The sequence below is a fragment of the Chiroxiphia lanceolata genome, chromosome Z (genome assembly GCF_009829145.1).
Source record: "Chiroxiphia lanceolata isolate bChiLan1 chromosome Z, bChiLan1.pri, whole genome shotgun sequence".
NCBI lineage: Eukaryota > Metazoa > Chordata > Aves > Passeriformes > Pipridae > Chiroxiphia > Chiroxiphia lanceolata.
The window spans coordinates 17,761,373-17,786,496 of NC_045671.1; the positions used below are offsets into that span (position 1 = coordinate 17,761,373).

Consider the following 25,124-nt stretch of genomic DNA (forward strand, 5'->3'; position numbering starts at 1 on the left):
AATAAATCCAAAACACAGCAGTGTACTGGCTACTTGGAAGAAAAATAACTATCCCAGCCAAAACCATACAAGAACATACTTGGATTGAATCTAATTTTGCTCCTAGACATCATTAAAATTTATACCGAACTCAGAGGGCGTGGATCTGCAAAAATATTTAACAAAGTATTCTGGAGAGTAACTTTGAGAAGCAGTTTTAAAGATTTACAGAAGCTGCCTGCATAATTGTCCTAAAGAACTCCAAGGAACTGTAAAAAGATGTCAAATTATATTTAGTTTTACAAAACTCTAAAAAAGTTTATACAAGACATTGAAGTATTCCTGAAATTAATTTACAAATTGTGAACTCATGGGACAGTGGGAATGTCATTACCAGGAACTGAATGAAAACCTTCACTTATGCCAGTAAAAGAAAAATGTGATAGAGGACAGAAAATACAGTCGTGTTAAACATTAATGTCTTGTTCCCATTTGAATAAAGTTTGCATCTCTCATCGCTTAATCTTTCTTAAATATGAGAACTGGAGGGGGTTCGTGTGGGCTATGGAAGGGACCAGCAGGCATTGGAAAACCTTGCAGGAATTTTGAAAATGGGTAGATTATTGTTGTTTTCGTTTGGGCTTTTTTTACACTTTGGAAGGGATATTGCTATGTGAATAGATGGCAAAATTAAGATTACTTTTTGAAAAGTGAATGAAAACTTTTTCCTTCTCTCCTTGTAAGGTTTCTACTGAAGTTGAAGAACCTCGTGGTTTTATAAACTTCGTGAAGTGTTTTTGTCTTTTTGGAGGTTCCTCCATCTCCTTACCACTTATAGTACTTACAAATAAGCTCACCACTACTATAAGAACTAGTAGTGGATCAGATGGATGGTTCATCTAACACAACAGCTGTTGAAGAGACTATTTAGGGAAAGCAGGTCAGCCTTGCCACTGTCCAGTCTTTGTCTTCCTACTCTATTCAAAATTATATCTAGGATATTATAAGTGCAACTCTGTCTAGTCCTATTAAATAACCATTTATAGACCTATTGTATGCGAATTTATTGAATACCTTTGTTACCAAACTTACACTGTCTCTTGCAGAAACAAGATTCTTCACTGCTTGCTGCATAGAAAAGTACATTACCACTTTCATCTGTGCCTTAAGAGACTTCTCCCAGCTTTAGTGTTGCAGGATGAGGTGAATAGCTGTTGTCCCTTATGGTTGTTAAATGCAACCAATTCCACCCCCAGTTTTTCCCTCAAAAGTGAACAGTTACTTACCTTAATATTGTAATTCTCTTTGTTTTCTTATTTGTCCTTCTCTTAGTTTCCTTTAATTTCACTGCATGTTTTTTTGTGGTGTGAAGACTAGTGTCACGGTACTTGAGATGTGGGTGTACCTAAGATTTATTTATACTTTGAAAATAATACTTGCCTTTAAGTTTTACCAGCTTTTTTTGTCGTTACAACTGCATGTTTAGTCAACGATGTTTTCAGAGAACTGTGTCAACTTAAGGAGCTCTTGAGTTGTAACTTCTAGTTCCAGTTTCAGTGTCATGTACTTATAATTTAGATTTGTTTTCTCTTGGTGTGTTACCTTGTCTCTGTCTATGTTGAAGCTCATCTGCCATCTTTTTCTGTACTCCTTTATTTTTGGGAGGGCCTTTTGAAATCATGTCATATGACTACCCAAAAAGCTGTCTTACCAAAAGATTAGATGGCAGATTTAGTGTAATTCAGAGTGTAACTAAACACCAAGCTGGAAGATGATGTGTAAGTTTGTAGCTACAGTTTTGAAAGGCTTATATAATAAAAGAAAACAGTGCTTTGTTTTCCCAATGCCTCCTTTATTACTACTTGTTTGCATGTAATCTTCTTGTATAGAGGATTAAAGTATTTTATGATTTGCGCTGTTCTGATCGTGAATTTATCTTGCACCTCATTTTAGTGTAGTGTCCTGGTAGCATGATCATTCTCAGTGCACATGTGCTAGTTCACTTCCAGACTCACATCTGAGTGAACCAGATGACCTGCCTCCTACCAGTAGCCTGAACTTCTTTGACTAGTTCTCAAGAATAGACCTGAACTGTCTATTCTTTTGTCTATCACTATTTGAACAATCCTTCTGTATTTTAGTAAACATCATACTTTTATATTCTTGTGCCTGTCCCTGGGCGCGCAGAACATACTCCTATTCATGCTCCTAAAAGCATCATAGTGGGAGGCTGGAATGCAGTTTTATCCATTTTGTGTAGGTCAAGGCAAATTAAGAGCTCTTGGTGCTCTAGGCATGCCATTTGGGACCACAGGGTTGCACCTGTAACAGAGATTTCAGTTCATATGAAAAATGGGCTTTGGACATGTATTTTCTGATCATCTCTTACTTCCTTGTGCTATTCTTTAGTTCACTGTGAAAGTAGCCATGGAGCACACCAAATTCCTTTTGTATGAAATGTAGCTGGAGGGTACACTCAAGATATGTATATGATGTCCTCTGAAAAAGGATGTTCACACTGTGGTGCTAGACCCTCCCAGTCCCCTCCAAAACACGTTATGAATATCTGATCCCCAGCACCACCTGCTTTGCTCTACTCCTGTTGCAGCACTGTGCTACTCGTTGCCATAGGCAGAGCTGGGGAGCCTGGGCTGAGCACTTAAAGTGCTGCACGTTCAGTGTGCCATGAATGATGCTGTCCCACGGAAGTTGTGGGCATGAAGCAACCCCATACCAGTTGTCTTAGGGTTTCTGTCCATAGTGTGGTCTGAGAAAAAGGCACAGAGGTGATCTCCAGGACTTTCTGTTACAAACTCATACTGCCTGCTGCTTGATAATGAGGAGGTTGTTCATGGATTATGCCGTGGCTCAGTAAGAGTGTGGCACAGTCTACCTTGACAGCAAGGCCTAGATCCTTGTAGGAGTTTCTTCCCTTCCCCATCACAAAGAGAAAGACCATTGTGAATAAAAAGATTTTGTATCATGTCCATTTTGTGTCATGTCCATCACATTGACATCCGTTTCAGAAGTGATTACAGCTCATCCTGTTTTATTTTGCTGTAAAGCAAATGGAAAAATTACAAATGTAATCAAATCATTCTAGGAATGTACAAACGTTCTAGGAACGTGCCTTGGCAAAAAGAAGTAGCAAACAGTGGAGGACAAATGCTGAAGTGCTTCTAGTCTCTGTGTCCCAAACTAGTGTGCTAGAGATGGAGTAGGTAAACATGATGTTGAATTCTGGAGCTGAGTATGGGGTGACATGACCAAAGCTTGGCCCTGCCAGGGCCAGTATGGGAGGGGCTTTGTGCAGCATTGTATCTCTGAATTTCAATAAACTGTTTAGTAGAGTATGAAAAATTATTTAGGTGAAGCTTAACATGAGAAAGGTAACATGTTTAAGACAGGGGACGATAACATATCTAGTAATTTTTAACTAACAGCATACCTTCTGGGATCAGTTTTGGGACTGTCTCCCTGGTTTTTCCCATCCATTAAAGTTATTAATTCCTGAGAAAGTAACACTGGTTTTGGGAAACTTCATTACCATGTTAGTGTGTGATTATCACCTCTGTGGAGATGTATGTCTTGAAGGAAGATGAGGAAGTATGGAATGAAACAACTGGGGTAAAAAGTGGCACAGAGTGAATGTGCTTTTGCTGTAGATTAGGACATCATAAACTGTAAAGGACAGGTGTAAAACTTTGATATTCTAGCTAATCACAAAGTAGATGTGGACTACAGGGTGCAGTGCCAAGAGGAAAAGTGAGTGCCATTTCAGAATTATTGTAATTTGTCAGTGAGTGCTCCTGTGGAAAGTGATCTGGAACTTTTCCGGGATATTGCACCTCCTCTTTAACAGTTTTGGAAAAGCAAATACTTCTAAAAGACTGAAACAGGGAGAGTTAGTTCTTGTATAGGTTTGTTTGTACAAGCCATAAAGAAAAGCACAGAGTACTAAATGACTGTGAACACATGCAGTCTGTAAAAATATTTGTGTATATTGACAGCCAGGTGCTAGTGCAGCTTTCTGGGTGAATAACAGAGGCACTACTTAGTAACGTAAAAATGAAATGTATTCAGTTTATTGAAAGTTTTTTAGGGGACTTATGGTATGTGTTAAATATGACCAGACAGGTGCTTCCTTCCAATATCTTTTTCTGTGGGTGAGTTAGTAAGTAAGTAGAGAACTTAAAAATGATAGGATGACTGGCTTGGTACAGCTGAGATAACTTGCTGGTAAATATCTACATATCAGTGCATCAGTGCATCTGTTGGCCATCATGGTGTGACACTTAGTTATGAATTCAGCTGCTTTAGAAACACGTCTCCGCTCTCTGACACTGACACCTCCAGAGGCAATATGCAAGTGTAACTTCTGAATGCTACAGTGGTGAGGTGCTATTGAAAACCCTTTGGGAAGCCAGTGGAATGAGTCCCATTGGTTTAACTGGCAATTGAAGCTTCTGAAAGCAAAGAAAGGGAAGATGTTTTACGAGGAACTCATTAATGTAAAATAATGCCCTTTGAAATGTGCTTGAAAGAGTGTTAGGTCCCCACCCTTAAAAAAAACTGGACCTACCTTGAAGGGAAGTAAAAACCAAAGTGTTCCATTGAATGGGGAAACCACAGGAAACTTGTTTTGAATATAAAGGGAAATTTTAGAGATCAGCTTGCTAAATGAAACACTAGCAGAAAAAGCCAACAAATCCCAGCATGAAAAGATTGAAGATTTGGCAATTATTAGAGAAGCAAAAACCCATGGCAGCAACATGGGGATGCAGCTCTTGATAATTTCAGAGAAGCTACTTCAGTATGGACATCTAACAAGTTCAGCTAGGCTGAGCATGGAGAATTTTAATTTAATGGTTCAGAGTGGAGAGGCTTAAATGCAAAGGGAGCGAAAAAGTTGCTTGTGTCCTGTTTGCTGTATGGGGGACATTAGGTGTACTGTATTTTCAATCTAAATATACACAGTTAGTTCAGTGACATGTCTGTGTGTTGCTTATTTCTTCTCTCCTCTTTCCTTAGTGGACTGTCAGTAAGATCTGTGACTTGATTTTTCTAAAACACTGGTGTTTGACTGGTACTTGTTCATAAATTACATACATATCTCAGTTGGGATATTTCTGAGTTTGGTAGCTTTCTATGCAGAGGCAAGAGTAGATTAAGTTGGATTTTAATTCAAAGCTGAAATATATAGGCAGAAGTGGGAAACTTGATTTGGGTAATACTGCTTTATGTTATGTTCTCAAAATCCCTGTCTGTTACTTTGTAGAGGTTTACAGAGATGATAAAATGTGTTTGTAACATGCATGTCATAGGAAGGTCTTGTGTATTCCTGTGATAATTTAGATAATACAGCAAAACAAGTTGGTAGCAGCTAAGGATCATTCAGAAAAATTAATATTAAAATATGTATTTAACTAGAAGTATATTTTTTTATTATTTAAGAACTCACTTTAGAAATATGGTAGATATTATGCATATCTAATGGTTCATTTGACAGTGTGATAACACTGTAGCTATGGTAACAGACAAGACAATAAGGAAGGCTGGAACCCCCAAAATAAATTCCTATGATTAAAACAAAACTAGTGTAACTGTGGTAAATACAAAGAAAATAAAAGGCTACTTGTTTGTGGATAAATGAAACTTTGAAATAAAATCAAATCAAATACGTTTAGTGTTGTGGAGAAAGTAACATCAGTCAGCAGTAACTGATGGTTTTTCCTTGAGGGATTAGCAGCAGGACTGTCTGTGCAGTGCAGGGAAGACCACGACAAGTGCTGATTGTCTGAATAGGGACATCCCCACAGTTGACACTGCTGGAGACAGCAAGCCTGAAAGTCTCTTTTTCTTTTGGATTTTTACGTTAAGGTATGCTAAAGGCATTATTTGGTGAGTAGTGGATTTTTTTTCACCTCTCTGAGCTATGAGAGCAGGAAAGCCCTTCCACCATAGTTGCAAGGAATGCAGTCTGTAGCACAGAAGACAATTTTCTGGACCACAGTAATTCTGGTGAATGCTGCTTCTGGATTTGCAGCCTCATGTTTCTCATAAACATTTTTTTTTAATATGTAACTTGGGGCTTATATTGCTTTTAAAAGCAACTGAAGAAAATTGTACTTTTCACAATTTTAATTTTTGACTATCAGGTGACAGAGGGTGAAGGTCAGTCATGTCCAAGTGTCTCTAGATGAGGTAACATTCATATTAGTCCCTCATGAACTAGAATAGGAAAATCATGGCTATTTCACGAATGTGTATTATACTGTTTTAAGGGATGAATACCTTCTGTTGCAGTGGTCATCCTCAGCAAGACTATAGCAGATATGAAGTTTTAGTATATTTTTACATTCACCAACATGTACTGCTGTTGCACTTAGAAAAGCTAAGTCTGATAGTCCACTGCCTGAGCTAGGAGAACAAATTTGTGCTCCTGAAGATGTTGCAAGTACAGGATTTCCTTTACTGAAGGTCTGTTAATGTTGCCATAATCTGGTTCTGCTAAAAATAATTGCCTGGGTTTGAGCTGACAAGGCTTAAACAACTGTATGATAATCATAATGTAATGCTGCTGGGTAGGGTCCTGCTACTGGTTTTGGGGGTGGAAATTATGAACCTCTCTTCTCCATAGCCCAATCCAGACCCTGAGTGTAAATTTTTAATTATTATGACTCAAAGGTATTTTTAAGACTTCACAAAACTTTTGTGTAAATTTTTAATTATTATGACTCAAAGGTATTTTTAAGACTTCACAAAACTTTTGCATGTAATGTGTGAGTACAGTGCCTTTTGCGGTGGGCAGACTTCAATTATGTGGAATCTTTATTTCTTGAGTCACTTGAGAGAGCAAAAAGGGGTTTCAGTCACATGTCAGCCAGTGCTGTAGCCCAGACTGTAACTTGGAAAACACCAACCCATATTTCACACTGATAACTTATGTTTCTGAGAGGTAGTGGGAAGATGAAAAGGCTGTGGTTTTAGTATTGTTGTTGATTGCTGCCTCAAAATTTTGGTGATTTGGAGAAGTTTTGCAGGCAGAAAATGTTCAGTTTGCTTAGAGGTAAGGATCTATGTACAGCTTGCTATTTGCAATCAGTTGGCACTGCTACCTAGGTTGGGGGTTAGTTAAAATGTTTGATTTTAACTGCCCTGGTAATTTGCTTTTGCTGCTCATCCTGAACGTTTTTGTGCACCACTAGCTGCCTTAATAGCTCTTACAGAAGCGGATATTTATCTGATATGTCAGCAGGTCAAATCAGTATGCTTGCTGCCTTCTGTTTGTCAAATGTTCATCAGAATGACTAGGAAGAAAGCGAAGGAAGAGTTATTTTTCACTTCTATTGATTAGAGTGAGAATATTGTAATGTATATGTATTTAAGGTAATTTTAAAGTGTTGGCTTTGCACAGTTCTGTGTTGTATTGCTGTGTTGGCAGCAGTATTTTCTGCATGCTTTAGTTAGCGGGAGATAAGCCAGATGTCACATACTGTATGACAGAACATATTTACACAAATATTCTTTTTCAAATAACTTCTCCATTAGTTGTGAGCCCTATAGAATATGCTGAGTTGGAAGTGACCCGTCAGGATCATCGAGTCCAAGTCCTGGCCCTGCACAGGACACCCAAAGAGTCACACCATGTGCCTGAAAGCATTGTCCAAATGCTTCTTGGACTCAGACAGGCTTGGTGCTGTGACTACTTCTCTGGGGATCCCTATAGCAATGGAACAACTTCCCAGAAAAAAAGTTGCTTGTGATGTGAATTCTAATCATGTGAGGAGAGGCACTAGAAATTAATGGAATGCCGAGGGAATAGTTGTTGTATCAGCTTTATTTTCTTCTTTTGTTTCTGATGTGTGTATGGAGATAAACTTCTTTGAATCACTGGTTACTTTTTCAGTGTGTCATCATGCATGTTCATTTTTACGTGGACATGCTTACATGTCACATTTTGTACCAGCTCTAGAAAGTGCACCAGAAATTAGGGACATTGCGTTGAACCACTCTGTGCAGATTGACTTGGCTCTTTTTTTGTAGCTTGGTCTTGCTTTATATGCTGGACGAGATTTATGCCAGCCTAATTGGTTGCTGGCATTCCTGAATTTCCAGCTGCTGTATTCGGCTGTGTACTAGAAAAATATAATGGAATACTGTTTGCAGAGAGCAAGAAGCAATTGTAAAGATGTAAATGTGCTATCTGGCACTTCCATAACATGTAAAATTTTAGTAACACAAAGAATTTTTAGGAACAAATTGTGTGAGTACACTGCCAATTTAAACATTGTAGTGAATATTTTCTGTTTAAACTGAGAATATTTAGAAAATGGACATTTTCTTTTTTTTTGTCAGTGTTGGGGTTTTTCGTGGTTTTTATTCAGTCCTGACTTTGTTGGCCAGGCAACGGGTGAAATCTGGCACAGAGATGGAAGATTTATTGTGATTTTTTTGTTACAACATGCTGGCTTACTGTGCTTTTGAGAGAGTGGGGTATTTTCTGTTCATTCAACAGTCTGCTTTGATCTCTTTTCACTTGTTATGGCAAAAATTAAACCTTTTTTAATTATTAATTGTTCTCTATCAAAAGTAACGGCACAGAAGCAGGTAGTAGGACTTAATGTGATGGCTCTGTGACTAATACAGTGTCACAGGTTTCAGCTGTGACTAGTAATTTTCTTCAAAATTTATAAAATTTAGTAACACTGAATATTATTGTAATATTGTATAGATTGTGTTTTGGTAAACTTATATTTTTCATATATCGTTTTTCTCTTGATTCTGGATTGATAGCTGCGACAAACCTTAAAACAGCAGCAGCATATTATTCCAATGTAAGCTCGAGTTTCCACTTCCCAGAGTTTGTGTGTCCTCATGGTCTGGTTGCAGCACGCTCCTCAGAAGAGGCAGAAGTGGCATTGCTACAGGAAGACAGCAGCTTCTGTTGCTGCTTTGCTGAAGGACCAGATAGCTCACTGAAACAGTTCTACAACAGAGTGTTCTTGCACAAAATTAAGTCCCTAGGGGTTATTAAATGCTGAAATACTAAGGGAGAGGTGTATTGAGGATGGCAAGAATGGTGCTCAGGGAGCACAAATGGAGGGGTTTGTTCAGACAAAGTATGGTTCAGGGAAATAAAAAGTGAATGCCAGAGGGCAGGAACCAAGTGAAGCAAAAGGGGAGGCTTTTTTCTTTTAATGTTAAAAACTGCTTAACCTTCTTCGGTAGTGGAGCAAATGTTCTGCTTTGGACAAGGAGAAGCATGGAGGTTTTAAATGCATATATGATGTATGTTGCTGTTGAGGTGAATGCCACAGATGTGAAGGCAGTGGTGCCCAGGGCTGCCAGCTGCTCTGTGAGTTCCCTGAGTGCTGTGCTTCGCCTGGATTGCTGTCAATCTCCTCCTCCACACATTCTGTTAGAGTACAGGGAGTTGCTCTTACCTTCCATGATGCTTCCCCTTATTCTCTCTTCTTGCCAAATCTTAACTAGATGTGAATGTTTAAGCAGCCTTTGTAATAAAAAAAAAATTAATTGAATGTATTTGTTACTTGCACTGTTAGGTGAGATAATTTGGGATATCACTCAAGGTTTTTCTTTCTTTCTGTCTGTCAGTGGGCCCTAGAAGGCTTAGACTGTATAAAAACATTAATATTTATGTTTTTGGAAAACTGTTAAATTGTGACTGAAGTGGCTAAACCAAAAGTTTGAAACAATCAGCAGAGGAGGAAACTGTGAACACACTGGAGCAGATGTGTATGGACTGTGCTATGTTTCACCCCAAGCAAGTGCCCAGCAGCGACAGCAGCAACAGTATATGCACAACTGCTCCAGGTCAGTCACTCATGCTTGGAGAGCTGCCCCAGCCTTAGGGGGTGAAATGAGGAATTGCTTCTTCATACTCTACCTCATTAAAGGAGGATGCGAGAGCAGCCACTGCATTGGACTTGTGTTCTTTAGAAACCTCAGTTCTTGATACTCTTAGGGCAAAGCGTGGATGCGAAATCAATGTGACACCTTGATCCTTTTGTGTCAGTGCATGGCTGTTCTGCTCTTCCAATTGCTTTTCTCTACTGTGCATAGGAAATAGGACATAAAAAAATGGCAGTGCACTATATGTTTTAGAAGAAAAATCCTTATTCCTACTGAAAATTTGCTGGTTTTTTTGTACTTTTTGGGGGCTCACTACCTTTGTGTCTTTCATGGGAGAAGTCAAAGCAAAAGCACCTTAACTCAAGCTCAGCAGCCTGTGTAAGTAGCTCTTTCTAAAATAATAGTTTGCATTATTGTTCCAGGCAGTTTAATTTTAGTTGGACTACCAACTGATTGGATGCCCATAAAAAAGGGATATCAGAATACAATTTCAAAGGGCTTCAGTTCTGTGTTGAGATGTGTAATCTTGAAGCTAGAAGGGGGACAAACCAGCCTTTGGGGAGTGCACCTCAGAGGACTTTAGCACCTGTGGGAGTCCTGTAGTATTCGACTTTTCTTCTCCAAGGAAAGAGAGTCTAAGTGGCATGGCTTTCATGTGGTGTTCTGCTTACATACCACTCAGTTTTCTGTTCATCGCCCTTTTCACTTGAGTGCTGATTGTCCCATTACAGCCTCCACTGGTGGATTAGGTCTGAGCCATTTCACAATGTGTGGCCTGGAATCACCTAATTGATCACCTAACTTTTTTCAGCCCTCTTCTTCCTACCTCTTTCTGCATGTCTCAGTGCAGGGATGAAAATAAGTTCTTGAAATTTTTTCCACTAGTCGGTAAATGATCATCTGTGTTTGCTTTCTAGGCCGAATTCACCAAGCTATGGTAACATCCCTAAATGAAGATAATGAAAGTGTAACTGTAGAATGGATTGAAAATGGAGATACTAAAGGGAAAGAAGTAAGCTTAATTATTTAGAGCTTTTCTCTTTTAAAAAATGTGTAATCTACATGAATATTACTTTGAATCTGTACTGGATACAAAAATGATACATAAATCTTAATTTACTTGATGATTCTTTGGGTTTTTTTTGCACAGGAAGTGCTGAGCAAATTCTAGTTTCTCTTGTAGTAAATTTGACTTCCTGAGCTCAGTGTCATAGCCTTTAAGTTGTTCTTTTCATCTGTTGATTTAGAACCAGATTACAAAGACTGACCTTGTTATCCTCTTTTTACAAATAGAAAAATCAAATTTTTAAGAGGAAGAATGACACAGTAATACTAACTACTTCTGTTTTAGTTTAATCACTTTATGAAATTACGACTATGTATTGGTCATTTTTAAGTCCCTTTTCTGACTGATAGGTTTTCAAATAATACAAAGACCAAAGCTTAGTCTGTTTTTATCAAACAAAAAACAAGATAATTCAGATCTTAGAATTAAAAAATTGTGGGCTAAACCCACTAAATATATTTACTGTTTATTGTGAAATATAACAGGATAAATAGAGAGGGTTTATTATGTTTTAAGTCTAATAGACATGTTTTATGTTCTTTTACACAGATTGATTTAGAGAGCATATTTTCACTTAACCCAGATCTTGCACCTGATGAAGATATTGAACCTGGTCCAGAGACACTACCACCACCTGCTGCATCATCCAAAGTAAACAAAATCGTGAAGGTTCGTAATATCTATACAACATGTTCATGATAGCCATACAGTAATTCTATATATGATGTCATGCTGAAATTTTTGACTACTGTTTCTGTTGTGCTATTTGATAGCAGTGTTCCTTTCTTTTTCTTATGGTGAATAGGGATTTCTAAAATTTTTTAAGAACAGGTTTGGCAGAGGGACAGTTGGAAACTAATATTTATATAAATATATCCCAATGAAAAATATAGAAAAAGTTTTGGAGGTTGTTTTGAAACCATACATATAGTTCAATCAGTCTTCACCCCTTCACTTTTCAGAGAGGGATTTGGCAGCAATCACATCTGTATTGCTCATGTCATGTTATTTTCCTTAACTGGAAAAAGTCAGATCAAATAAGAGAGATTTCTTTCTTTATAGACTCGACGAACTGTCTTCCCTTCTAAGAATGACCCTCCTACCAGAGATAATAGAGGTAAATGTTATCTCTTTCCATTTCAAGGAAGTAAAAAATATGGGAACATTTTAACCTCCTGTTCATCTAGTATTCCGTAATAGTTTTACATTTCTCATTTGGTGTGTGTGCTTGTGACGTGTAAAAGACGTGGTACATAATTCCTGGAATTATTCCTCTGTATGTCTAGGAGTTCACACTACACAAATAATATTTATATACAAGTTTAAGCAATACAGCATTATGAAAGTTAAGCCGAATGAACTGAAGGTGCAAAAATTTGAAAATAATTAATTATGCAACAGTAAATGAGGTGTGGACTTTTCATGTGAGGACTAAGCATCCTCAGCTTATTTGAATGTTTCAATACACACTAAGTAGTGCCCTTAAAATTCTTATACTTTCAGTTTTTTTACTTGGTTGTGTAGCAGCCTTTGTGTGAACAGTCAATCAAAGAATACTTAGGCCCTACAGGTTTTTTTCTCACTCTGCAATTAATAGTGAAAAATCACTTTTGTACTCTTCTGGCAGACTCTGTTAGAAGTGTGTAAAGGAAGTGGGCCAGCTGAAGCAACTATTTATAAAACAATTTAAAGCATTCAGCTCTATCAAAGAGACTTGCATGCTCATCACTCCCACTGCATTCGCTGGGAGCAGACATCACAGCGTCTTCAGAAACTGGCATCTTTAGCATGTTTAGAATCAAGTTTACACATATTGAATATATCTGTATCCCTTCTGGTATAGAGTCAAAAGGGTTTGTTTCTTCCACTCACAGGTTGAGCTGCACTTTGCTGGCTTTCATTTCTATTGCTTTGCTCCTCCAGATATCGTAGGCTCAGTGGGGTTGGAGCATTTTGTAACATCTAGAGAATGTGAAACAGTGGGGCTTTTTTTCTTACTAGTTTTTGTGCGTATAATCACAATATAAATGAAATTGCAACACTTTAAGCTTCAGGGCTGCATATCTCCCAGTACTCTCTTCATTGTGTGCACATAGTAAGTTGTACTAATTCTGCAGTATTAAAAAATATGCATGTGCAGCATTGGTACTTAATAATTATGTTGTGTTGGTGTATAGTGCTAGGATAAAAAAGTCTACATATCAGATGTCTTTATTAATAGACTTTCTATGAGTGTGGCTCCTCCTAACCCCAGTAAATTGTTATGTCTGGAAAGGGGCCACATTCTGTCTCATCATAACAAAGCATTTCAGAAGCAGGTGGAACTGTTACTGTTACTCTTCCGTGTCCGGATGAGCTTAGTGCTTTTTCTTTGCAGTGGTTGGTTCTGCACGTGCGCGACCTACTCAGCTTCCCGAGCAGTCTTCCTCCTCTCAACAGAATGGTACTGTTTCAGATATATCTCCAGTTCAAGCTGCAAAAAAGGAATTTGGACCCCCTTGTATGTAAACCGTGTATCAAGGACTCATTCATTCTGGGCATTAAATATACATTTTCTTGGATTATGTTGTTGTCCATAAATGATAAGTGGTCTATATGCTCAGTTGTTGGTGAGCTTCCTTGAGAAGCTTTTTCAGAGAGCTGTGGCTAAACACGTTCATTTTTGTCGTAATTGCACTACTATTTGGAATTTGTTTTTTCTTTATCTTCTTTTGACCATGGTGGTGTTGTTTTGCCTTTTTTTTTTTTCATTTGATTTGTCTGGGCTTTCTTTTGATTCAAACCAAGAGATCACATGTGTCTGTCCAAATATTTTTTGAGGGTCATTGTCCATATATTTTTGATTGTGTAATTATTTTCCATTCCCATGTCTTTTTTCTAACAAATTTTATGAATTTTAGAAGCTAAAATGCCGCAATTATTCTTTACTAATAGTGATTTAATTGAAAATATAGTTGTAATTATTGATAAATTAATGTAATTGAAATGTACACTGTAAATACTAAATTCATACTTTTTCTTTAAGCACGTAGAAAATCTAACTGTGTAAAAGAGGTTGAAAAATTGCAAGAGAAGCGTGAAAAAAGAAGGTTGCAGCAGCAGGAACTTAGAGAAAAAAGGGCTCAGGTTAGTACTTTTATCTCAGATAGGAAACATGTCAGCAAGAGAAGTTTACAAAATCGTTATGCTCTTTCAGTCTTTAATAATTTTTATGAACTGTGATAATCTTGAAATATAATGTTGTCATCCTGTATACAAGTTTTATAAATATTTTGGTGTTTGGTAGCATTACTCTCATAACTACTACTTTAGATAGTTTTCCCCCTCTTTTTCTTCCTACAGAAATAATTGCTTTCAATCGCTGTCTTGCTGCATATTCTTCAGAGTGACTACTGATGGTAGCTATTTCTTAGGGAAAATGTATTGTTGAAAATAATCAACCTTTTGACTTTTAGAAAGGTCTGTTATTCTACAGGAGGTAATCCAACCTTATGATAAATTATTCTTTATGTTCTTTGATGCTTTATAAATCTATTTGAGGCTCAAGTATAAACAGTGACTTTTCTTAAACTTTCTTTAAACTAGTCTATACTTTTACAATTTCATCATGCAAGCAGCTTGGCAGCAAGTTGTTAAAAACTTGTGTGAAAGAAATGAAGTTGCTAATCCTTTTTGTGTGAGGAACAACCATTTTTGGCTTTATATATTAAAATACTTCGAGGTGGTGTTACTTCTGAAATTTTCTTTTTATTGCTTCTATTTGCGTCTGAGTCTTAAACTTCTGTATGAGGAAGTTGTTGTGAAATGCAGCAGTAATTGTCCAAGCACTGACTTCTAATGTGCAAGACCTTTAAACAGGGCTTGCAGAATATTAGGCAAATGCTTTTTCCACAATAAGCAATACTTCTTTCTGAATGTTAAAAGGAAACAATTCAGCAGGAATACATTTTGCGAGGATTTATTGTCAGCAGTTTTTAGTTCACTGTAATCAGTGGATGACATCAAAGTACATTCAGCTTCTGATTACCAGGACACAGTTTTGTCTTAGGTAAGGACTGGCTGTGTCACAGGTGCAAAGAATGAGCTGGCTCCCTTTCAGCTTAGTAACTCCTATGCAGTGCTTTCTGAAAGTGCCTACACTATATCCACAAACAGCTGATCCAGAAGGAGTTTTATATCATGTGGGGGTAGCCATCAAAAACTTAGTAAGGTCTGAGCACAGACCTGGCTATGTATGGCATGAGCAGCATGTCTCAAAGTGGTATAAAACAGGTAGTTGCAGGGAGAAGTGACAGGAGGATTGTTTAATCAGTTCTGCAGAGAACCAGCTCATCTCACAGTAGGCTGAGGCTTAACAAGGCTTGGTGGTGCTCCTTGCATGGCCTCTTAATGTGTCCATTCATTCTGGTACTGATGTCTCCAAGTTTAAGGAAGGAAGGTCTGAGCCTGTGTCATGGGTCAGCTGTCCTGGCTGTGTTGGCCTCCTTGCTGGTGGGGTGGGATGCGGTGAGGCACAGAAAAGGCGTTTGCTTTGTAAGCACTGCTCAGCAATAAGTAAAACATCTGAGTATTATCCACCTTGTTTTGAGCACAAATCCAAAACAGAGCTGCATACCACATTCTTCTGTGGAAAAAAATGAACTCTATCCTGGCCAGAATCAGCACAGCCTGAATGTAGCCTACTGTGTATTCTTGGGATTGCATCTGTCTTTTTGGGGGTTTGGGACCATTAGAAGTGTTTTTAACGCATCCGAGTAGGAATTAACACAGGATCAGTACTAGGACCAAGCTCCTTTAATGGACTTGGATCCAGCAGGGTTGTATTTAGAGCAGTTGGGTTGCCTGCACTGTCTTCTGTGATGTGTGTTCTACCTGTGTAGTGGAATGTATATGTGCATCTGTCAAAGTGCCATATCTCAGATTAAAAAATGTTGACTGTATGTTTCTTTTGTGTGAAGGTTCTGACATAGATGGGAGTAATTCTCTTGAGAAATGAGTCCTCAATTAAAAAGTGTTTTCTATTGCATGCCAGCCAAAAATGTGAAATAGGAAGCATGTGATTCCTTTGCTTTATGGTCAGTAAATTAGCTACACCAGAACGGAAAAAGGCATTAAACGTGCATTAAGCTTGCTAGAGACATTTCTGGCGTTTTGGAGAAAAAAATATTGTTTCAGTTAATGTGTATTTTTCTTATAGATAAATATAGAAGATACTGAACTTAGTCCATTTTAGAAAACACAGTATAGTAGAAATTCTGTTCCTTACTTTTCCCTAGGATGTTGATGCTACAAACCCAAATTATGAAATTATGTGTATGATAAGAGATTTCAGGGGAAGCTTGGATTATAGACCACTGACAACTGCAGATCCTGTAAGTACTCCAGAAACATGGAAATATTTTACCCTCCTGTGGCTTTGCTGTGTTTTTTTTTTTTTAATTTATACTTCTGTCTGTAAATTTGAAAAATAGATATTTTAATATATAGTAGTATTCAATGTAACGTGGGTTTATTTTTTCAGTAATTTGATGATATTGCAAATAGTAGGCTGAGAGTTCTAGGTTACTAAATTATTGTTAATTATGTTAGTTAAGTATCTTTTTGCTGTTAAATAATGCCAATATGTACTAAGTAGTCAGTCAGCCTTTGTATCGTAAATTTTCCTGGGATGCTAGAGAATGTGCACACAAAACCATTAAACTTCTCTGAAAAGCCTTGTTTAGCATAAAGATAAATATTTGATCTTTGAAGGTGATATCGCCTTTGGTTTGCAGAGAAATCAAAGGAGCAGAATCCTTAAATGATGAAGATTGTCAGATGTCTGTGGAAATCAGAGATTGTGACAATTTCTGTCAATAGCATATATACCCCGCTAAAGCTAGATTCGCTTGCAATAGTCCAAGATGTATCTGGTACTCTCCCTGTCTGCAGGGAGTTTTGTTAATGCATAGTTCTCCTTTTTGGGTTCTTGGCTATTATTCAGACACAATGGGCTTTTACATGTTCAGATGACTCACTGTCTTGGAAATTTCTCTTTAAATGATTGGTTAATTAATTCAAAAACAGAAGTAAAATATCTTAAAAATGGAATAGTAGTATAGTTCACTGAAAAAGTTTCCTTTGCAGATCGATGAGCACAGGATTTGTGTTTGTGTACGAAAACGACCACTCAATAAAAAAGGTATGATTACTGAAGATTCTGCTGACTTATTTATCTGAAAAGCTGCTTCTGATAGTGATATTATTTGTGTTAAAGAGCTTCTAGAAATACTGATCAAAGGCGAAACTGTTATGCTAGACAGTATGGGTGATAGACCTAGGAAATTCATAGTAGTGTCATAACCTGGATAGAGATGGGAAGAAAAATAGTTTGACTATCACAATTTTATGGATTGGGAGCTGAGGCACAGAGAGACTGCAGGTTTTTTCCAGGGACATCTAGAATGTATTTAGTTGATCTGGAAATTAGTTCTACTGTAATTTTTTCTGTATTCTTACAACTTGTTAGGATCATTGTTATTTTAATGTATCCTTCAAGTGATCTGAGTAGAGAGTTACACAGTGAAAACTTTCATACATGTTTTTGTACATGTATTTTTATACTTTCAAGTGGTCTTGAATCAGACATCAAGAGAGCTATTCAAATGCTGGTGTCTTATGAATGGTAGGTGACCAAACATGTCCCAGACATCCTCACAAGGCTAGTGGATTACAGACAACAGGAGACTTGTATACCCTGTACCTGCTGCTGAGGGCTGGGCAAACATACCTTACAGCGTATCAAATACCACTAAAGAGAACCTATTAGGTACTAAAATAACTCCCTAGTGGCCATTTTTTTGGTGCGTAATGAGTACTACAACTATTTTTCTTACTGCTTCCTTATCACACTGGAGTCTGTGTTCCAAAAAAACCCCCAATAATCTGCTCAGGTTTCAACTCCAGTTAAATCTCAGTCTTCCTAGGAAGTTCTTTACTGTCAGTGGGAATTAAAGAACTCAAATGCTTCTGAATTGCAGCCTGTTGGAATCCACTGCTGAAAGATGTTTCTTTCCTTCTCTGTCTCTCGTATTCTGTTTAGCTGAAGGACTCAAAAGAGCATCGCTCTGATGCTGAAACAACATGGGATGCATTTACTATTTTTGTACTGTCAGAACTATGAAAAAAATGGGAGAATTGTTTTTCCTTTCTCATAACATAAGTTGATACTCATACATAGTTAGGTTTTGTCTTACTTTTACCCTTCACATTGCTGCTTCTATTTTTTTTTTCCATTTTTACTTTTATTTTTTTCTTGTACATTTGGGACAAATGTCACCTTCTACCTGTGCTAAAGGTACAAAGGGGTACAGTAAATGAGAACAAGTTGTCTTTAGATATCAGTTGGGATTCAGAAGTAGGATTTGATTTTGGGATAGTTGCATTTCTTAGGTATTAGTGATTTGGAACTATTAAAAAAGTAGATCAGAGGTGTTTGTAGAGAATGTCTAAGTGAAAATGAGGTTGGCATGAAAGCCATTTTGCATTTCTAAGAATAAACTATGGTAAAAAATGTGTTAATTAAATAATCAATATGCAGAGGATGATAATCTAGTACTCACATGATACAATCTTCTGAAAACACTTCATAAGAAACAGGATTTCTCATAGAATTGTAGAAAAGTGTGAAGTAAGTAAAGATACTAGACTGTAACCTTATGAATAGAAAAAATAAAATAATTTGTTTTGTGAACTCACACAGAATTATCACCAAAAACTTTAGGTGTTCTCAGCACCAATTGTTCTGTGGATTGACTTTTCAGGAAGTAGGTGTTCAGAGTGACATTTCAAGATTTTATATCAGTGACATATATTTATAATTGTGAAATGTATGGTGGGTTTCAGAGACACTATTTCTAATTTTCATCAACAAGGAATACAGGTTCTCATACCAAATAGCTGGAAGCAGGTAACTGTCTTATTCAAAACAATTGTTTAAGAAAAATTCATCTTTTGACTGCTTAAACTATAAAGTTTTTGCTGCAAAGAATTGTCCATCATACATTTTTTTCATCACTGTTCCTTATTTTTCTCTTTTGTGATTGCTGCAGAAGAATTGCATTTTACTTTATTGAAATGCAGTTGAAAGATTGTTTGTACAGTGACTGGAATGGATGTTTCTGTTGGTGTGTAATGTAATGCAATGGTAACCATTTTACTGTTTGATTAGGATGTTAACCCATGAAAGGGTTTCTATCTGACTGTATAAAGTCACATCATATTCTTGAACTGGATGCCTTAAGAAATATTACATAGAAATGCAAATAGGACACATTATTGAATCCTGATGGTACACACAAATATTCTTTATTTTTGTGCACATTATGGATCACTAGGTTCTCTGTTTTGCTGACTCACACAACAATTAGCATTAAATTGTAGTGCTGTATAGTAATTATAACCTGGGATGTCACTGTTGAAGTCACAGTGATAGGGTCATTAGCATTTACAGCTTTTTCTGCTTACAAGGTAATTTTTAGAAAGGATTTTAATTTTAGAGAGATTATATATCAAGGGTGTGTGCTGTAGGTTCCAGAATGCACAAATTGTTTGTGCGTTCTGGACACAAAGTGTCTGTGAGGAATGAAAGGAAGATTTTTCTTTTTGAAAGCTATGAACATATGACTAAATTTCAGGATTTAGAGAAATTATAAAGATAATATTTTAAAGTAAAACAGATCATAAGGGTATTAATTTCTTTGTGTTTCCAAGTTTGACCATCTGAGCAGTATAGGACTTTCGGCATCTAGTTTCTCCACTGGGAATGTAATTGTAAAAAGTCAAAGAGTATGGCAGTAAGCTGTAAAAGATTATAAAATCTCTGAGGAAAAAGATCTCAAATCCATTAAAAGTGTTATAGAATACATAACAAGCTACAATGATAATGCCATAATTAACGATATAGTTTTTCTAATCAGTGTTGTACAACTTCTCTTTCATTTCTAGCAACTGATAGACTAGATATAGACTAGATTATGACTAGACTTCCAGAATGAAATCTCTTACTTAGCAGATAACTATCAGGGCAGCAGAAGCCCAAATCCATTGCAGTGTTGCTTCTTGGAGGAGCTGTGTTATCTGAGATAGGAGTGTAAACAATGGAAAAATGTAAAAAATAATGACGTGTTGTTAGTTAAATATATATTTCACTTATTTTATAGAAACTTTAATGAAAGACCTTGATGTAATAACAATTCCTAGTAAAGATGTTGTGATGGTACATGAACCAAAACAAAAGGTGGATTTAACAAGGTACCTAGAAAACCAAACTTTTCGTTTTGATTATGCCTTTGATGACACGGCTCCTAATGAAATGGTTTACAGGTATGTGTATATGCTTTTTTTTGTGTGAATCTTTTTTCTCATGTTTTTTCCATGTTAATAATTGTTGCACTTACCTTGGTCATAGACTTTATTCTTATTCTCTGTGTTACCCAGAGCGTTATATTGCTACTTCCATTATTTTGCCTGTTTACTTTTGTTTTAACTCTTTATCCCTAATTCTTCACCTGCAATGTCATCTCCACCTATGTTGTCCTCATTCCTGCTCCTATTCCTCCTCCAAGCCCTGCTGGTTTCCAGGCTCTGAAAGTATTGCCTTCCTCCTCAGCTGCTGATTACTTGAGCCATGAAATGAGCTCTCCATTTGCCTCAGGGTTGTTGTCTTATGATTAGTATGTGTGCAGCACCTGAGGAACCTGAGTCACAGCTTTCAGTCTTCAGGAAAACTCAAAGAAAAGGACAGCCCGAGCACCAAAGAGTTTGCAGTTTGAATATAGGATAATTAAGATATGCAAACAAAATCAATAGAGGGTGGGGAAAGAGTACAAAGAAAGTGAGAGAGTTTGTATTGGTGTATTGCCTGATACCTGAGCTAGCTTGTCTGCTGGAAGAAATCTGGCTTATGTAACATGGAAATGTGTAAGTTACCTTGCTCAAAATGCCAGATCTTTCTGCTTTAGAGAACAATGGCAACAAAGACACGCATCCCCTTTCCGGTCCAAGGTAGTTGAATCTCTATTTTTTTCTTTACTCTTCTGTTTCACTTCCACTGCTGATACGGAATAATTTGCCTTGTACAAGTCACTAAATGGAGTAGATACAGTAGCAGGCAAGGTTAGACACCAGAACAGGTCATAATCTTGGTACAAAGTCTAAATACTGTGAAGCATTTTGCGGGGAATATTGATATTAAAAAGGAATTTGGTGAAGATATTTTTCCTTGTGCTTAGAAAGTGTTTCCCATAGCCTTGAAGAGTATTGACAGATTAATGTCTTAATTCTTGTTTTTATTCCACAACTAGGAAGTGAAAATTAGGATCATGACCTGATTGACAGTGTTATCCTGTCAGTGGATAATAGAAAATTCATAATAAATGAATTCTTAAAAAGCTGTGAAAATAAAAACTTCTCTCTTATGCTTGATATAATTAGAGAAGGATGGCGAAAGGAAAATCTCATAGTCTGTTAGTTTACACTAACAAAAGACTTCTAAACAGCAAAGCTGTGTCCTTGGAGATTTCTGTCTCTGCTGACTGAGTGCTGGTAGCATCTTTCCTTTCCTTGGTGCTGAAGAGCTGTGGAAGAGCCAGCTGGCTGGTGATGTGTGAAATAATTCTCCTCCTTGACAATCCATTCTTATAATCTCCCTCCTTGATGTTCTTTATCTGTATGAACAAAGTGTTTAAATGTGAGGGGTGGTTTTGGTATACAATGTTGTTGTATTTTTGTACTGAATTTTCTCCAGACAGTTTTTATTAGTTACGTAATACATTAATGGCAATAGAGGAAAATATTTTAAGATTATTTTATTCATATTGAAACAGTAAATCTTTAATCTTTCTCCTTCTCCCTCATATGGAACAATAATGATCATTACTTGAAGGGCAATCTGCTTCAAGGTCTCCTCTAATAACAGAAGTAAGAGCAAGATAGGTATCATCATCTGCTCTCACCAGAACTTCAGAGTCACAGTGAGGAAATAACATTGTGTGAAGTTGTGCCAGTTCTCTCCAATATGCTAAAATTACTCTATGTCTATACTGAAAAAATGTTCTCCAGTTTGAGAACATTATTATTATTATTATTATTACCACCATTATTACAGTTTTCACCATTATTGCTATTATTACTTTGCTTAATTTGTATTTTAAATATTTTTTAATCCACAAACTGCAACACTGAGTTGCAAGTTTTTGTTAATATTAGGAAATACTCACCAGTTTGAATGTTTTAAAGGAGAAACACTTTACATTTCTGAAAGAACAAGACTGCAAGTAAAAGTTCTAGTAAAATTAAAGTTGGACTGTTTTGACATAGTAGAATTTGGAGGTTTATGATGCTTTGTAAAAACTTCTAAATATGTTTGTGTTTTGCCTTACTTTAAAACAGATATAATTAAGTCCCTTTTTTTATAAATAAGGAAAAGAAATAATTTCAAACTCAATCAAACAGAAGTAATGGAGTATGCTCTAAGGTGGATAGGCTTTGTGGAATTTTTTATTTTACATATAAAGACAACAAATGTCAAAATATGGGAATATCCTCTTTATAACACAGGAAGTAAATATTTAGAAGAAGCAAAACCAAAAGACTAAGGCTGATCAGGAATCATCTGGTATATTTTTGATGAAAATTCATGATTCTGTTAGACATAGATTTTTTGCATAACCCTTGGTTACTGAATAGCTCAGTCTTGTCCATATTATTTTTGTAAGTGATCTTGTGTTTGAAAGCAGAATGAAAAAAGGATGTAACACCTCCTTGTTTCTGTAATCCATTTTTCCTTTTTCAGTCACTTATAGGTAATTTACATGTAAACAACCGGAAAAAGTTTAGAGAGAGAGACTGTTGCAGAGAGACTCTTATCTCCATTTGTAACCCTCCATTAGTTTACTCTTTGCTTTTGAAATTTTTAATGCAATAATGGTGATAAGCAGCTGAAGTAGGAACAATAACTCCATTTTTCTTAAAGTAAAACTTAATTCTCTAAAATAAGAAATGATAATTCAGATAATATTTTTGACACAGCAAAAAGTACCTCAGGAATTACTAGATTTTTTCATTCAACTTGGCTATCCATTTTCATGAACCTTTTCTCAATGTATGCATGTTCTCAAAATACTAAGATGTGCAATGTTGTGGCAATTTGTATTTCAAATTTAATCTTGGAAGTGGATTTGGGGAGAAAAAACGCCCCTTCTGCTGAATTTTAGTATTGACAAAATTCGTATCTGCTGCACTGTCCTATTTCAATGTCTTCTTATTCTGTCATCTTTAAGGAGTGCAAGACTCCATGAAGTAAATTGTGGTGCGTTGGATCATTAAACCAGGGAACACTTTTTCCTTGGGGTTTAAAGGATGATAATGTTGTTGTGATATAAATGAGAGAGACCTTGTAGCTTTTCGTTGTTTGGGAAATTTTAATGCCTTAGAGCTGGTAGTCTTTTAGTTCAGAAATTAATGTATAAATGTCCTTTGACTTTTCAAACTACACGACCAATTTCTGTCACTTCTGGTCTTAACGTTTTTATTATACTTTTGGTAGTGGCATCTTAAAGTACTCCAGTTTGTTAAGTACTGTTGTGTTTTGTGTTTAAGGTTTACTGCTCGACCTTTAGTGGAGACCATATTTGAAAGGGGAATGGCCACTTGTTTTGCATATGGACAAACAGGCAGTGGAAAAACCCATGTAAGTATTTCTTCTCCCTGTCAGCAATACAGTTCTTTTTACATATGACAGACTTAGTTGAGTTCTAATAAGTAAGAAATATGTAAGTTACAGTTCTGTGATTTTTATGTGCTTTTTTATTTATTTTTAATTTAGACTATGGGTGGTGACTTTGCAGGAAAGAACCAAGATTGTTCTAAAGGCATATATGCGCTTGCAGGTAAGACTTTATTGATCAGTTGACTTTTGGCAGATTAGTTGGGATCAATACATTTTCTGCTCCCTGTCATACAAACATAACAGTTTACATATTTTGCATTACAGTGGGGCTTTGGTAACATCAAAGGTATTTCCTAGATGTGGAGCCTTTATACAGTAGTGTAAATATAAACTGCTTCAAAAAATGCAATAACAGACGATTTAAGTTTATGATTTTGGGGTCTTCTGCATCTTCCATGTAATGTGGTAGTTTAAACTGCATTGTTTTAGACCTAGTTACTCACCCTTTCTGTTATTGCAAAATATGAGAGATGCTGTAAAATAGACCGTTACGCATGAGTGAGTGTTCACTAAAAAAAACCAGATGACAAGATTTCTTTTTATTCTGGAAATGTATTCACAGCTCGTGATGTCTTTTTAATGCTAAAGAAGCCAAACTATAAGAAGTTAGAACTTCAAGTATATGCAACATTTTTTGAGATCTACAGTGGTAAGGTAAGTACCTGGTCTTTGTCTAAGGAAGGAAGAATTTCTTATTCACAAACAAGATTTTGAGCTTGTCACATAACATATTTTTTTCCTCTTTGTACTATCAGCTATATTTAAAATAGTTCTTTACACTTCCCTTACAATTATGTTTTTCCATGGAATAATTTGCGTATTTTGATGCAGAATGTGAAACAGTAATGTCTTTTAAAGCTCCTCTTTAACTGTTCTGTTTTCCCCCTTCTGTAAGGTTTTTGACTTGTTGAACAGGAAGACAAAATTAAGAGTGTTAGAAGATGGTAAACAGCAAGTCCAGGTGGTGGGATTGCAGGAGCGGGAAGTCAAATGTGTTGAAGATGTTCTTAAGCTTATTGAAGTAGGCAACAGCTGCAGGTATCTTTGATATCTTACACCAGTTTTTCACTGTACATTAGAAAATCAGAACAAGATTTTTTTGAGATCTCTTCATAGTGATGCCTGCAAGTAAGGAATCTATCTACCTTTTAAATAAAGATATTTAGAGTTTCTCTGTCTCCTAAAAAGAAAAACCTACTTTTTCAATGGAATGTGAATTGTATGCGTTATGTAAGCAGCTTACTGACTTAAATTCACATGATTTAAAATCTGGAATGCTGCCAGATTCTTCATCTGTAAAAGGCCTTGATGCATTCTGGCAGAGGTTAAGTGCGATATTTTTTCTTTTTTTTTTAAGACTTGAGCTTCATTGTTCTTAAAATTAGCCTTGTGCATGGACTACTGCATGATCAGATAGAAGTGCCGTCAGCATTT

At 36.5% G+C, this 25,124-nt stretch overlaps 1 protein-coding gene across 3 annotated transcripts in view; it reads left to right on the plus strand.

Annotated features, from left to right (window-relative positions):
• Nucleotides 1-25,124, plus strand: part of KIF2A (kinesin family member 2A) — a 52,040-nt gene that overhangs the window by 7,674 nt on the left and 19,242 nt on the right. For 2 of the 3 annotated variants that reach the window (XM_032676468.1, XM_032676469.1), the window contains exons 2-13: nt 10,773-10,867; nt 11,471-11,590; nt 11,984-12,038; nt 13,299-13,421; nt 13,947-14,047; nt 16,198-16,293; nt 17,048-17,102; nt 20,122-20,284; nt 23,561-23,651; nt 23,787-23,850; nt 24,253-24,344; nt 24,586-24,728. In XM_032676468.1, coding sequence (XP_032532359.1) covers nt 10,773-10,867; nt 11,471-11,590; nt 11,984-12,038; nt 13,299-13,421; nt 13,947-14,047; nt 16,198-16,293; nt 17,048-17,102; nt 20,122-20,284; nt 23,561-23,651; nt 23,787-23,850; nt 24,253-24,344; nt 24,586-24,728 — 1,198 coding nt within the window. The remainder of the gene's footprint in view (nt 1-10,772; nt 10,868-11,470; nt 11,591-11,983; nt 12,039-13,298; nt 13,422-13,946; nt 14,048-16,197; nt 16,294-17,047; nt 17,103-20,121; nt 20,285-23,560; nt 23,652-23,786; nt 23,851-24,252; nt 24,345-24,585; nt 24,729-25,124) is intronic. The other variant, XM_032676470.1, reaches the window with a different exon arrangement.